The 15176-nt window shown below is 45.8% G+C and overlaps 1 protein-coding gene across 4 annotated transcripts in view; it reads left to right on the top strand.

The window, feature by feature from the left end:
- Positions 1-12501, top strand: part of hook1 (hook microtubule-tethering protein 1) — a 127641-nt gene extending 115140 nt beyond the window's left edge. For 2 of the 4 annotated variants that reach the window (XM_070886120.1, XM_070886116.1), the window contains 4 exons: positions 1484-1584; positions 3500-3601; positions 6265-6333; positions 12031-12501. In XM_070886120.1, the coding sequence (XP_070742221.1) occupies positions 1484-1584; positions 3500-3601; positions 6265-6333; positions 12031-12177 (419 nt within the window). In that variant the 3' untranslated portion in view covers positions 12178-12501. The remainder of the gene's footprint in view (positions 1-1483; positions 1585-3499; positions 3602-6264; positions 6334-12030) is intronic. The other 2 variants (XM_070886118.1, XM_070886117.1) reach the window with 2 other exon arrangements.
- Positions 12502-15176: the final 2675 nt, after the last annotated feature.

Raw genomic sequence — 15176 nt, 5'->3', positions numbered from 1 at the left:
CACCTTACTGACATAACAAAATATCAGATTCGTAGGGCTCGAAATTGGTCAACATACCACCCACTACTATCCGCTTACCGCCCAAAAAAGCAATTTTGGTGAAAAACACCTATATACCACCGACATACCGCCCAGCGGAAAATTCATCAGTGACATACCGCCGGGCGGTATACACACCGCCCACCCATGCAGACCACTGACATACCGCCCAAAAGTGCAAAATTCATGACATACCATCGACAAACCACCAGAACTGCATACCGTCCTGGAGAAACGGTATGTACACAGAGCTGACAGGTTTGTTTGATCTTTATAGTTCTCCATAGTTTGATGTATTTTTAAATGAATTGTAGTATTTTCTAGTGTTAGGCAATAATATAAATGGTCTAATAAAGTCTTATTTAGTGCTTTATTAACAAAGTATAATAAAATTTTTTATTAGTCTCTCTCACTCTCCAGTCTCTCCCACACCCCAGTCTCTCTCTCTCTCTCTCTCTCTCTCTCTCTCTCTCTCTCTCTCAGCCCCCCCAGTCTCTTCCACCCCCCCCCCCACAGCAATCTCTTCGCCCCCCCCCACTGTGATCTCCCTCCCCCCACAGCGATCTCTCTTTCCCCCCCCCCCCCCCCCCCGCACTGCGATCTCAGGTCGCCCCACAGTGATCCCCCCCCCCCCACACCCCACACAGTGATCCCCCCCCCCTCACACAGCGATCTCTCTTTCCCCCCCCCCCACCCCCGCACTGCGATCTCAGGTCGCCCCACAGTGATCCCCCCCCCACACCCCACACAGTGATCCCCTCCCCTCACACAGCGATCTCTCTTCCCCCCCCCCCCCCCCCCCGCACTGCGATCTCAGGTCGCCCCACAGTGATCCCCCCCCCCCCCACACCTCACACAGTGATCCCCCCCCCTCACACAGCGATCTCTCTTCCCCCCCCCCCCCCCGCACTGCGATCTCAGGTCGCCCCACAGTGATCCCCCCCCCCCACACCCCACACAGTGATCCCCCCCCCCCTCACACAGTGATCTATCTTTCCCCCTCCCCCCCCCCCCCCGCACTGCGATCTCAGGTCGCCCCACAGTGATCCCCCCCCCACTACCCCTAACAGCGATCTCAGGCCGGCAGTCTCTGGCTTCTCGTCGGTGCCTCTCGGGGGCGGAACTTCACAGCAGCATGCGCGTGCGCACAACTCGGGAGCCAAGGATTCCCGAGTCAAACAGCCTCTCCGCCACACACCGCTGGCTGCACTCCACTCCTGCCCGCTGCACTCCGCTCGGCTTAGCGCCGAGAAAAACGCAATGAAATTCCCGCCCACTCAGCCCCAGTGGTAACGGGCGGTAAAAAATGGTGCACTGCCTGAGGACCGCCAAAAAGTGGGCGGACCATGTGTTTGACCAATTTCGGCCCCATAAGATTTATACACACAGGTTAATTACAAAACCAGAATTAAAACATTATCATTTGCAAATGTTATCATTCTAGCTCAAAAGATTGAAGAATTGCAACGTGCCCTGACTAAAAAGGATGAAGACATGCGGGCAATGGAGGAAAGGTACAAGATGTACCTTGAGAAAGCTCGTAATGTAAGTAAATGTGGCAAGGTTACATTAATACCCTGACTTGCTTTTTATTCCTCTTTTCTTCCCCAACTCCTGCTCCCGATATGCTCTCTTTTGACTTTAGTCTGGGAATTTCTATATGATGCATTTTAAACCTGTTTTAAAATACCAAGGTGAGTGGAATAAAATGTCATCAACACATGTATCTAATATGTTATACTGGAAATGACCAGAGCAATCCATTTCATGGAAGCTGGAAACAATTGATTTTTTAGGGGTAGTGACGATTTCTTGGTACCCCTCTCTGTCATTTTTTTTCCAAGTTCCAATTTCTCAATGTTTTCCTCCTAATTTTGTTTTGTGATACACTCTCTCTCTCTGTGTCTCTCTCTCTTTGTCTCTATAGAGAGAGCGATGTATATGTGTGCGTAAATGGTGTATACTTTCTGAAATTCTGTACAAGAATCTTCTCTATTTAGTTGATTATGATTTTAAACAATTTGGCCCATCAACCACTCTTCACAAAGGAGTTCTAGTATAACCAGAAAAACACACTTCTCCATATAACTTTATCATTTAGCATTAAAAATAAACCATAGTAAGGTATTGTGAATAAATGCATTTCCCAGGAAGAGTTCTTTATCTGATAGCACTCTTGCCCCCAAGATTCAACCGGTTCAACAATTTGAGCTAGGATTAAATTGCATCTAAATAAGATGGCAGTTTTTCTAAAAATAGTGGGGTTAAAAATCTATGGCCCTTGTGGGTATTCCCATTTCAACTGTAATGGAAGTGTGGTAGAAGGGCTATAATTTGGAACCCAGATATGAGAGTTTCTGGCTTTGACTGGGAGTTTCTATGGGACTTTGTGATGGGCAGAGTTTTACCCACTCGAAACAAGCTCAGCAGTGTAGGAGGGGTTGTGGACCCCCAGATCAGGATTTCCTGTGTCAGGCCTATGTGATAAATGAGATCGACATACCAACCTGTCCAAAGGCGAATGTGGGCATGTCATCACCAGCCCTCACACCCTCACCCGCCCCCGCCTCCAAGATTGATCATGTTTAGCCTTTTCTCAGTCTCTTTTATATAAGGGTCAATGGGAAAAGTATTGAAATTTAATTGGTGGGGCCTGGCACCCCTTTCCACCTCCCCCCTCCTTAACTAGACTGAAAATCCTGGCTTAACATAAAGATGATGTCCCTCTGACCATGCAAACTTTGTCAGGGTCAACACCGGAGGTCACCTTTACGGTGGGATCAAAGACCCGTGGGTTTTTGACCCCAGTGTTTCTATAGAGTGACTTTTTAATACCATGTCTGAGGGTTGAAATGGGGAGTTTCAATTGGAAGATGAGACTATCAGAAAGCAGAAATGGTTTAAAAATTTAATATTTTTATGGATATGCTGGGCAGGAACATACTATGTGGCATGCTAGCAAGAGTCTTAGTGCCCTATCTAAGTGAACATTTATATTTAAATTATGCATGACTCAAAGGGATAATTTTCTGAGCACACTCTGGCAGCTGGGAGCCTGCCACCAGCACATTTCAGGAAATATTGCAATGCTCCTGCAATTTTCCGATACGCAGTGCCAGCAATGTTCCCCTCCAATAACACATGCTCATCTTCTTATGCATTTTTCTTCACAATTTTATGTAATCATAGTTCAGCAAAAAGGGAAGTTTTACTCTCAACGTACAAGAAATCACAAACAACCAAATCTGCCAGTCCCACTTACTTCACCTACCAATGATGGAGCTTGCAAAGCTCGCATAGCTATCTACAGTGAATGTCAGTTGGGAAATCTCAATACAAGCTCTGCAAGCACCACCCTCCCCTCACCCCCATCCCCCACACCTAGAGTGACACTACTTTGGTACCATTTCATGGAGATGCTTAATGAAGAAAAAACTATCTGTTTGTATTACATACACAGGTAATTAAAGCTCTGGATCCAAAACAGAACCCAGCCAGTGCAGAAATCCAGGTACTGAAAACCCAGATTATTGAGAAAGAAAAAAAAATACAAATGCTGGAGGTATGTCATTGTGTTATTACACTTTATAATGATTACAACCTTATCATCAATGATACTGTAATATCCTAAGTGGTTAGTAGACTGTTATATGGTTTTATGAAAGGGAAATCATGTGTGACAAATTTGCTGGATTCTTTGAGGATGTAACGAGTAGTGTGGATAAGGGGGAACCAGTGGATGTGGTATATTTGGATTTCCAGAAGGCATTCAATAAGGTGCCACATAAGAGGTTGCTGCACAAGATAAAAGCTCACTGGGTTGGGGGTAATATATTAGCATGGATAGAGGATTGGCTAACTAACAGAAAACAGATAGTTGCGATTAATGGCTCATTTTCTGGTTGGCAAACAGGGATCGGTGCTGGGTCCTCAACTATTTACAATCTATATTAATGACTTGAATGAAGGGACCGAGTGTAATGTAGCCAAGTTTGCTGATGATATAAAGATGGGTGGGAAAGCAAATTGTAAGGAGGACACAAGAAATCTGCAAAGGGATATAGACAGGCTAAGTGAGTGGGCAAACATTTGGCAGATAGAGTATAATGTGGGAAATGTGAGGTTATCCACTTTGGCAGAAAAAAAGAGAAAAGCAAATTATAATTTAAATGGAGAAAAATTGCAAAGTGCTGCAGTACAGAGGGACCTGGGGGCCCTTGAGCATGAAACACAAAAAGTTAGTATGCAGGTACAGCAAGTAATCAGGAAGGCAAATGGAATGTTGCCCTTTATTGCAAGGAGGATAGAGTATAAAAACAGAGAAGTCCTGCTACAACTGTACAGGGTATTGGTGAGGTCACACCTGGAGTACTGTGTACAGTTTTGGTCTCTGTATTTGAGGAGGGATATACTTGCATTGGAGGCTGTTCAGAGAAGGTTCACTAAGTTGATTCCGGAGATGAGGGGCTTGACTTATGAGGACCAGTTGAGTAGGTTGGGCCTATACACATTGGAGCTTAGAAGAATGAGAGGTGATCTTATTGAAACATAAAATAATGAGGGGGCTCGACAAGGTGGATGCAGAGAGGATATTTCCACTCATCGGGGAAACTAAAACTAGGGGACATAGTCTTAGAATAAGGGGCCGCCTATTTAAAACTGAGATGAGGAAAAATTTCTTCTCTCAGAGGGTTGTAAATCTATGGAATTCTCTGCCCCAGAGAGCTGTGGAGGCTGGGTTATTGAATATATTTAATGTGGAAATAAACAGATTTTTGAGCGATAAGTCAATAAAGGGTTATGGGAAGCGGGCAGAACTGAGTCCATGATCAGATCAGCCATGATCTTATTGAATGGCAGAGCAGGCTCAAGGGGCCAAATAGCCTACTCCTGCTCCTATTTCTTATGTTCTTATATAATAACTAGTTTGTTCTAATATTACATGACTCAGACATTTAGAGGTGTATTGCTAAATTAACAAATTTCTCCATAATTTCTAGATATCTATTCCAAGCTACCACTTACCAATCATTTTCAATTACAGTGTTAGCTGTGGTTCAGTGGGTAGCACCCTCACCTCTGAGTCAATAGGTTGTGGATTCAAAACTACTCCAGAGACTTGAGCACAAAAATTTAGGCTGACATTCCAGTGCAGTGCTGAGGGAGTGATGCTCTGTTGGAGATGCAGGGGAGTTATCCCAGGTGTCCTGCAATCCCGTAATCAACATCACCGAAGCAGATTATCTGGTCATTAACACATTGCTGTTTGTGGGAGCTTGCTGTGCACAAATTGGCTGCCGCGTTTCCTACAACAGTGACTACACTTCAAAAAGTACTTCATTGGCTGTAAAGCACTTTGGGATGTCTGGTGGACGTGAATGGTGCTATATAAATCCAAGTCTTTCTTTCATTCATTAATTAAGTAAAACAAAAATAATAATTATATATGTTTAATTGTATAACTCATTTTTATCCAGAAATAATGCTTGTGTTGTTACAGGGGATTCATGCAATTATTCTAACACGGGAGGGGGGTCTCAGAAGCAAAAAGGTTGAGAACCCCTACTATAGGGTATAAGCGCTCTATACTTAACTAAAGTGCTATCAGCCTCCGTGCAGCCAACAGTTTTTGGACCTTCGCCCCCACCACGCATTCAGACGGACTAAGAAGCTGGACTGGCCTTGCCAATGGGCATACCCTAGTTCTGCAGAATAATGGCAGAGGGAAAGGAGCAGCAGCACTGAGAGTGAGGCACCATTTCAGAAGGCACAGCCCACTTTCTTATTACTCTGGCATTGTATTTGCATTTGTTTTATGCCAGTTTTTACATTCCGCGTAGGCAAAGGAGCTCAGCAGGAACTTTGGGTATAATATTCCGTCAGAAAGATCGCCGTAGAAACTGTTTAAATTTTGGTGCAATTCCTGCATAAGTGGAATCCAGGAGATTTGGGCCTACTCTTTTTTTTTTTCCTTATATTATAATTAGTTTTGTTAAACAGCACCTTCTATTTAAAAGCATAGTAAATACTGTATGGTAGTTAGTATTCCTGCACTATGATTATAAATTATTAGTAAGTTAGACATTTTCTGGTTCATTTAACTCCCAAGTTCTAATTCAGAAAAGGAGTCTGTTTATATGCAGTTAATTCAATGGAAATTTACAGTTTAAAAAAAAAATAAAGCATCCTTGAGGACTCTGTCTTCTTTCCCTGTGTTTATTCTAGCGTGGATGCGAGCAAGCAAAACTTCGAGAGTATGAAGAGGAGCTGATAGTAACAGCATGGTACAATAAGGTAAATTATTAATTATACATGACATATATTAGAATCATCAATCTTACGGCACAGCAGGAGGCTATTCGGCCCATCGTGCCAGCTTTTTGAAAGAGCAATGCAATTAGTCGCTGTCCCTGCTCTTTCCCCAGAGCCCTTGTAAAAGTTTTCTTTTCACTATATACATAATTCCCTTTTGTAAATTACTTTTGAATCTGTTTCCACCACTCTTTCAGGCAGTGCCTTCCAGATCATAATTCACTGCGTAAATAATTTATCCTCATCTCCAATGTTTCCTGTAATTTTGTTTGGCGCCGAGCGGCCCCTTTGCACAGGCCATTTAAAATGCCGCGAGTTTGCAAATTTTCTCAGTGAAAAGTTGGCTGCGCGGAGTCCTTGGGGCACCGTGTGACCGAGCAGCTCTCGGAACATTGCTGAACTCCCTCCGGTTCTTTTGCCAATTATCTTATATCTATGTCCACTGTTAATGGCTCACCTGCCAATGGAAACAGTTTCTCCTTATTTCCTCTATCAAAGTTTCTTATACTTTTGACCACATCTATTGAATCTCTACTTTACCTTTTCTGCTCCAAGGAGAACAATCTCTAGTCTCTCCAGATCACTCAAGCCCCTCATCCCTGGTATCATTCTGGTAAATCTATTCCACACTCTCTCCAAAGCCTGACATTCCTTCTACAGTGTGGTGCCCAGAATTGGATGCAATACTCCAGCTGAGGCCTAACTAGTGATTTATAAAGGTTTAGCTTGCTTTTGTACTCTATCACTATTTATAAGGCCAAGGACCCCCATATATCTTTTAACAGTTTATCAACTTGTCCTTCCACCTTCAAACATTTATGTACATAAACCCCCAAGTCTCTCTTTATCTGCACCACCTTTAAAGTTATACCATTTTGTTTATGCTCATAGCTATTTGCATTAGAAAATGCTCTGTTAGGCTCTCCATAATCACATGGCCTGATTGCTGATTGGACCCCTTGGAGCATAAGATGCACCCAGACATTTCTCTGGCATGTGTAATTGGAATCACCCAACCCAAGTCTGAGGGACTTTGCAAAGCGTAATTTGCGCCATTCTGACAGGATAGAGCTCCCCCATCCCAGCACAAGTTCGACAACCCCAGCCCAAGTTCCTTACCCCCCTAGCACGAAGTTCATGCCTCCCCCAGCCCAAGTTCCTTACCTCTCGAGCCCAAGTTCCTGACCTTACCGCCCAACCCCCCGCCCCGCCATAGATGGGGCATTGTGTGTGGTTAACGGGTTGATTGGGTGGGTGGGTGCCGTGACTTCTGGATTTCATTCACTTCAATGATGTCCCTTGTCACACACACACCGAGCTTTCTGAGAAATTGGGTGTGGGTCCAAAAGGGGTTGGAAGAACATGATCCCTCTTCCTGAGTTCCCTCTCTCCCCTCCGATCCCCTATCCCACTTCCCCTCTCTCTCCCCCAGACACTATCTCGCTCCCCCCAGTCTCTTTTTCTCTCTCTCTCTCTCTCTTCCCCCCCACCGCCCCCCCCGCCACCATAGCTTTCCCCCCAGTCTCTCTCGCTCTCCCCCCAGTCTCTCTCGCTCTCCCCCCAGTCTCTCTCGCTCTCCCCCCAGTCTCTCTCGCTCTCCCCCCAGTCTCTCTCGCTCTCCCCCCAGTCTCTCTCGCTCTCCCGCCAGTCTCTCTCGCTCTCCCGCCAGTCTCTCTCGCTCTCCCGCCAGTCTCTCTCGCTCTCCCGCCAGTCTCTCTCGCTCTCCCCCCAGTCTCTCTCGCTCTCCCCCCAGTCTCTCTCGCTCTCCCCCCAGTCTCTCTCGCTCTCCCCCCAGTCTCTCTCGCTCTCCCCCCAGTCTCTCTCGCTCTCCCCCCAGTCTCTCTCGCTCTCCCCCCAGTCTCTCTCGCTCTCCCCCCAGTCTCTCTCGCTCTCCCCCCAGTCTCTCTCGCTCTCCCCCCAGTTTCTCTCGCTCTCCCCCCAGTCTCTCTCGCTCTCCCCCCCGTCTCTCTCGCTCTCCCCCCCGTCTCTCTCGCTCTCCCCCCAGTCTCTCTCGCTCTCCCCCCAGTCTCTCTCGCTCTCCCCCCAGTCTCTCTCGCTCTCCCCCCAGTCTCTCTCGCTCTCCCCCCAGTCTCTCTCGCTCTCCCCCCAGTCTCTCTCGCTCTCCCCCCAGTCTCCCTCGCTCTCCTCCCAGTCTCTCTCGCTCTCCCCCCAGTCTCTCTCGCTCTCCCCCCAGTCTCTCTCGCTCTCCCCCCAGTCTCTCTCGCTCTCCCCCAAGTCTCTCTCGCTCTCCCCCCAGTCTCTCTCGCTCTCCCCCCAGTCTCTCTCGCTCTCCCCCCAGTCTCTCTCGCTCTCCCCCCAGTCTCTCTCGCTCTCCCCCCAGTCTCTCTCGCTCTCCCCCCAGTCTCTCTCGCTCTCCCCCCAGTCTCTCTCGCTCTCCCCCCAGTCTCTCTCGCTCTCCCCCCAGTCTCTCTCGCTCTCCCCCCAGTCTCTCTCCCTCTCCCCCCAGTCTCGCTCTCCCCCCAGTCTCTCTCGCTCTCCCCCCAGTCTCTCTCGCTCTCCCCCCAGTCTCTCTCGCTCTCCCCCCAGTCTCTCTCGCTCTCCCCCCAGTCTCTCTCGCTCTCCCCCCAGTCTCTCTCGCTCTCCCCCCAGTCTCTCTCGCTCTCCCCCCAGTCTCTCTCGCTCTCCCCCCAGTCTCTCTCGCTCTCCCCCCAGTCTCTCTCGCTCTCCCCCCAGTCTCTCTCGCTCTCCCCCAGTCTCTCTCGATTTCACCCCCAGTCTCTCTCGATTTCACCCCCAGTCTCTCTCACTCTCCCCCCAGTCTCTCTCACTCTCCCCCCAGTCTCTCTCACTCTCCCCCCAGTCTCTCTCACTCTTCCCCCAGTCTCTCTCACTCTCCCCCCAGTCTCTCTCACTCTCCCCCCAGTCTCTCTCACTCTTCCCCCAGTCTCTCTCACTCTCCCCCCAGTCTCTCTCACTCTCCCCCCAGTCTCTCTCACTCTCCCCCCAGTCTCTCTCACTCTCCCCCCAGTCTCTCTCTCTCCCCCCCAGTCTCTCTCACTCTCCCCACAAGTCTCTCTCCCCACCCCACAGTCTTACTCTTTCTCTCCCCACCCCACAGTCTCTCTCTCTCTCTCACTCTCCACACAGTCTCTCTCTCACTCTCCCCCCAGTCTCTCTCACTGTCCCCACAGTCTCTCTCTCACTCTCCCCCCAGTCTCTCTCACTCTCCCCCCAGTCTCTCTCACTCTCCCCTCAGTCTCTCTCTCTCACACTCTCCCCACAGTCTCTCTCTCACTCCCCACAGTCTCTCTCTCACTCTCTCCCCAGTCTCTCTCACTCTTCCCCCAGTCTCTCTCACTTTCCCCCAGTCTCTCTCACTCTCCCCCCAGTCTCTCTCACTCTCCCCCCAGTCTCTCTCACTCTCCCCCCAGTCTCTCTCACTCTCCCCCCAGTCTCTCTCACTCTCCCCCCAGTCTCTCTCACTCTCCCCCCAGTCTCTCCTCACTCTCCCCCCAGTCTCTCTCACTCTCCCCCCAGTCTCTCTCACTCTCCCCCCAGTCTCTCTCACTCTCCCCCCAGTCTCTCTCACTCTCCCCCCAGTCTCTCTCACTCTCCCCCCCAGTCTCTCTCACTCTCCCCACAAGTCTCTCTCCCCACCCCACAGTCTTTCTCTTTCTCTCCCCACCCCACAGTCTCTCTCTCTCTCTCACTCTCCACACAGTCTCTCTCTCACTCTCCCCCCAGTCTCTCTCTCACTCTCCCCCCAGTCTCTCTCACTGTCCCCACAGTCTCTCTCTCACTCTCCCCCCAGTCTCTCTCACTCTCCCCCCAGTCTCTCTCACTCTCCCCTCAGTCTCTCTCTCTCACACTCTCCCCACAGTCTCTCTCTCACTCCCCACAGTCTCTCTCTCACTCCCCACAGTCTCTCTCTCACTCTCCCCACAGTCTCTCTCTCACTCTCCCCACATTCTCTCTCACTCTCCCCACAGTCTCTCTCACTCTCCCCCCAGTCTCTCTCACTGTCCCCACAGTCTCTCTCTCACTCTCCCCCCAGTCTCTCTCACTCTCCCCCCAGTCTCTCTCACTCTCCCCTCAGTCTCTCTCTCTCACACTCTCCCCACAGTCTCTCTCTCACTCCCCACAGTCTCTCTCTCACTCTCCCCACAGTCTCTCTCTCACTCTCCCCACATTCTCTCTCACTCTTCCCCCAGTCTCTCTCACTCTCCCCCCAGTCTCTCTCACTGTCCCCACAGTCTCTCTCTCACTCTCCCCCCAGTCTCTCTCACTCTCCCCCCAGTCTCTCTCACTCTCCCCTCAGTCTCTCTCTCTCACACTCTCCCCACAGTCTCTCTCTCACTCCCCACAGTCTCTCTCTCACTCTCCCCACAGTCTCTCTCTCACTCTCCCCACAGTCTCTCTCACTCTCCCCACAGTCTCTCTCACTCTCCCCACAGTCTCTCTCACTTTCCCCCACCCCCCCCACAGTCTTTTTCCCCCACCCCCCCACAGTCTCTTTCCCCCACCCTCCCTCCCCAGTCCCTCTCTCACTCTCCCCCGCCAGTCCCTCTCCCCCCACTGCCTCCAATGTTTTCTCTCCCACAGAAGGCTGCGAAAATGTTCCAAATAATCAACAAGTGAAAAGCAGCTCCAGCACCAGTGGCAGCTAACTGCTCCACGCGGCTTGTGGCCCCACTTCCGACTTCCGGATTCCTCGTATGTCGCACTGCACATGTGCGACTGAATCAAGGGCACATGCTCAAAACGAGGGCAGAATCCAATATGAGCATGCGCAGAAGAACACACAAAAACTTAGTACAAATTGTCAGTCTGTTAGTTTATATGCCCTCTTCTCATTCTTCCTCTCAAAATGCATCACTTCACATTTCTCTGCATTAAACTGCACTTGCCATGTGTCTGCCCATTTCACCAGTTTATCTGTTTTCCTGAGGTATGTTACTATCCTCCTCACTATTTTACTATTTTTCCGAGTTTTGTGTCATCAGCGAACTTTGAAATTGTGCCCTGTATACCCAATTCCTTGTCATTAACACATAACAAAAAGAGCAGTGGTCCTAATACAGACGCCTGGGAGACCACTGTATATCTCCCTCCCACCTGAAAAACAACCTTTCACCACTACTCGTGCTTTCTGTCTCTTAGTCAATTTTGTATCCATGCTACCACTGTCCCTTTAATCCCATGGGCTTCAATTTTGCTAACAAATCTATTATGTAGCACTTTACCAGATGCCTTTTGAAAGTCCATGTACACTTTCAAATGCCCTGCCTTCATCAATCCTCCTTTATTTCATCGAAGAACTAAATCAAATTAGTCAAACACAATTTGCCTTTAACAAATCCGTGTTGACTTGTCATTTATTAACCACATTTTTCCAATCTTGATTTCTCATTTTTTAGAACACAATTCTTTTTTAAAAACCCTAATGTTTATGGCATATTTTAAACTTAGGAGTGCCTTTATAAAAAATGTGACCAGCAATAACATATGGTTAACATCGAGAATAAACTCTTTTCCACGTATTGTATGAAAGTGTGATTTAAAAAAAAAAAAAGTGGATTGCTGTAAGTGTGCATAATGGCATTTCTCCAAGTGTAGATAATTCTTGGTACCCTTTCAGGTCACTATTTATTTGCTACTAGCTTTTAATGTCATTTTCTTTTTCACAATGTAAGACAAATAATTGTGGACTGCTTTCAGAGTTTGGCTTTTCAGAAGATGGCTGTTGAAGCCCGATTAGGAGGCTTTGGTCCAAATGCAAATCGATCGTTTCTATCACAACAACGACAGGTAACCAACACACGGAAAGCCCTCACAGTTACCACGCCTGCAGCAGCTCCCAAATAGATCAACCAATGGCAGTATAATCCATGTGTGGAGGTGGCTCTTTTTAAAAACTGTATATTAAAATAGCTTAAAAGTAGACGGTAAAACAAAAAGGAGTATGACTGAGATCAGTATTTTATAATACTTTCACTTTTAATAACACATTTAGATCAGTCCTAATGCAAAGCTCATCTTTAACTCTTAGGGATTGCTTTTCATCACATCCGAATAACTCTGTATAAAGAAGCACAGAATGGTAAGGGCAAAAGATGAAACATTTAGCAAGTTATTTGTGTTTTATTTTTTGATCAAAATTTACATTTATATATAAAGATGATGTATATTCCCTGCTTTTAATTTCATCAATATGTTTATGAAGATAAACATTCTCTAGTTAATAAATTCAATGTCTTCCTTGCAGTAGTATTTTAACTGTGTTTATTAAAAAGATCTGTCATTGTTTTTTGGGTTTGCAAGGGTGGCAACACATATACTAGCTTGCTTGTAAATTTGAGAAAATAATGGAATGCAATCGTAATCTCTAAGTACTTAAGATATTCAGAACAAATCTTAACATGTAAACACAGAGCAATAAAATCCTATTTTGATTTATTTTAACTTGCATCTCAATGTACAGTCACTATCAATTCAGTTTATTGAAGAAGAAAATGTGCTAAATGAGATTACATGAAGAATGCTCAATTATAAATTCTAAACTAAACCTTGTTTTATGCAGTGAAACTTTGAATGTTTCCTAAGGGCTTGTTATACAGTTCCATGAAATCTATATTTCTAAGTGCTTTACTCACAAAACTGTAATTTTAAGTTGGATGTTTATAAATCTGTATGTCGAATCTTTATTGAAGATGATTATTTTTATTAAATTAATCTGAGAAGATCAATGCCTGTACAATTAGCATCTATCCCTCATTATTTGGGGTTTATGTTCTTTCTAATATCACTGGAATAGTTACTGTAATGTGTTTAGTATGTTTGAATTATTACATTGGATGTCTAGTTTGCATAGGCTCTAATTAAACCAGAGATGCATTTATCAAAACCTTATTTAATATACCGGAGAAACTGGACCATTTTGTTCACACCTGGGCTGTAAGCAATATACAGCTTTGGGCTAATTTCCAAGAATGACTTCTTCATAAACCAGACTTGGTATGCTTGCTTATCCTTTGTTGGAACTTTTGCTTTACCAGTGCAGGTAGCAGTCAGTATGAGTGTGTTTTTTAATGGAATATTGTCAGGATTTTAAGAGCAAAATACTGCAGTGTAGATCCTTTTTGTGTTTGCATTTAATGGATTTTGAATTTACTTTTGTTTCAATTGTTCCAACTGCTCTAACTGAAAAGAAAATTGTCACAATTTCTCAGTCGTTTGAAAGATGGGTTCAGAATCAGTAGGATTAGCAGTAACTTCACTTTTTAACTATTTGTACTTTTCTACATGTCTATTTCTAACTGGGTAGAACAGTTAAAATTCATATTTGCAACACAAGTGATGTGTTTTTAGTCTTGTCATTCAAGTGCTGTAGAAGGTCCTTTCCAAATTTTGCCTACGCACTGAGAAATACTTGTCTGAAGTGATGAGAATAATGAGACCACATGTATGCTCATATTTGATGTTTGATTTCTAATATTATGAACAACATGCTATAACAATTCTTGACTTACTGGTCCACAATTACATGCACTGTGCATGCAGCACTTTCCTGACCCACAACTCACTTTTCAAGCTTAGAACACAGTAGAGTGAGATACCCGTCTTTCAAATGGTGTGTATTGTTGCTTTGTAAGAAAGAAAATATATATAATTTGTGTAGTTCTAATGTGATCTTTATTTCCTTTATGTATTCAAACTCAATATTGTAAAAATGATTAATGCTTGTATACCAATTCTTGAAGAGACGATTTACCTTGAGGAAAGCAGAGAAGAAAGATCAGTGTGCAATAAAACTTGAAGTGAAAAATATACTGTAACTCATCAATTTAAAAACAATGCCCACAAAATGTAGCTTTCATACTGATTGTATGGCCTTGATAATAACTGTGAGGCGGGAATTAAGGGTTAAGGGGAGCGGGCGGGTAAGTGGAGCTGAGTCCACGGCCAGATCAGCCATGATCTTGTTGAATGGCGGAGCAGGCTCGAGGGGCTAGATGGCCTACTCCTGTTCCTAATTCCTATGTTCTTATGTAAGGGAGCGGGGGAGATTTAGCGGAAGTACGGATTTCGCGTCTAGGAAATTTTTTGAACGGGTTTCCTGGCCACAGATTGAAGGGCTGACTGGCTTTTGGGCGACTAGGGAGCTGGGAGCAGAGTGGAGTTGAGTTGGACATATCCGGGGAGGGGGTGAGACATTGGCGAGGGTTCTATGCAGGATTCCATCATCATTAAAATTGCTGTTGGAGATGTACCTTCACAGCCATTACATGCTGGGGTCAAGGTCACTTTGGCAATTAGTCATGCACTCTAGTGTAGTTATTTTACCGGTAAAATAAATTTGAACACCATCTTCCTCTTTGTAAATGTAATTTTATCATTCATTTTTATTAATTAAGTTTGTTTAATCCATTCATTATTTTGTTATTGTAAAATGTTGATAGTTTTCAAATCACATTCTTCATCATAACTGCAACTGAAGTTGGTTAAGGAGAATGTTTGCACTGGGTGACCATAACCTGCAGCAATTGACGCATAACAGCCCTAGACTGTTGCCAGCCTTACAAACCCCACCCAAAGGCTGATGACACACCGCGGCAACCCCACCACATCTGAACAGCTCAGGTACAATCACTGCTATGGGACCACAAGTAACATCATTTGAGCGCAGTATTGCACTATTGAAGCAAAGGTTCAGATCCCTGGATTGATCTTGTAGCTTCCTACAATATACTACACACAAAGCCTGCATGTTGGATAAACAGGTAGGATTGCATTTGGAGGAGGCAGAGCAACAGCAAGAATCACCATCTGAAAAGAGGAAGAATTGGATGAAGGTAGAGGAGAAG

Source organism: Pristiophorus japonicus, chromosome 8 (assembly GCF_044704955.1).
Source record: "Pristiophorus japonicus isolate sPriJap1 chromosome 8, sPriJap1.hap1, whole genome shotgun sequence".
Classification (NCBI taxonomy): domain Eukaryota; kingdom Metazoa; phylum Chordata; class Chondrichthyes; family Pristiophoridae; genus Pristiophorus; species Pristiophorus japonicus.
Note: the sequence above shows the minus strand (reverse complement) of the source record. Positions and strands in the feature narration are given on the sequence as shown.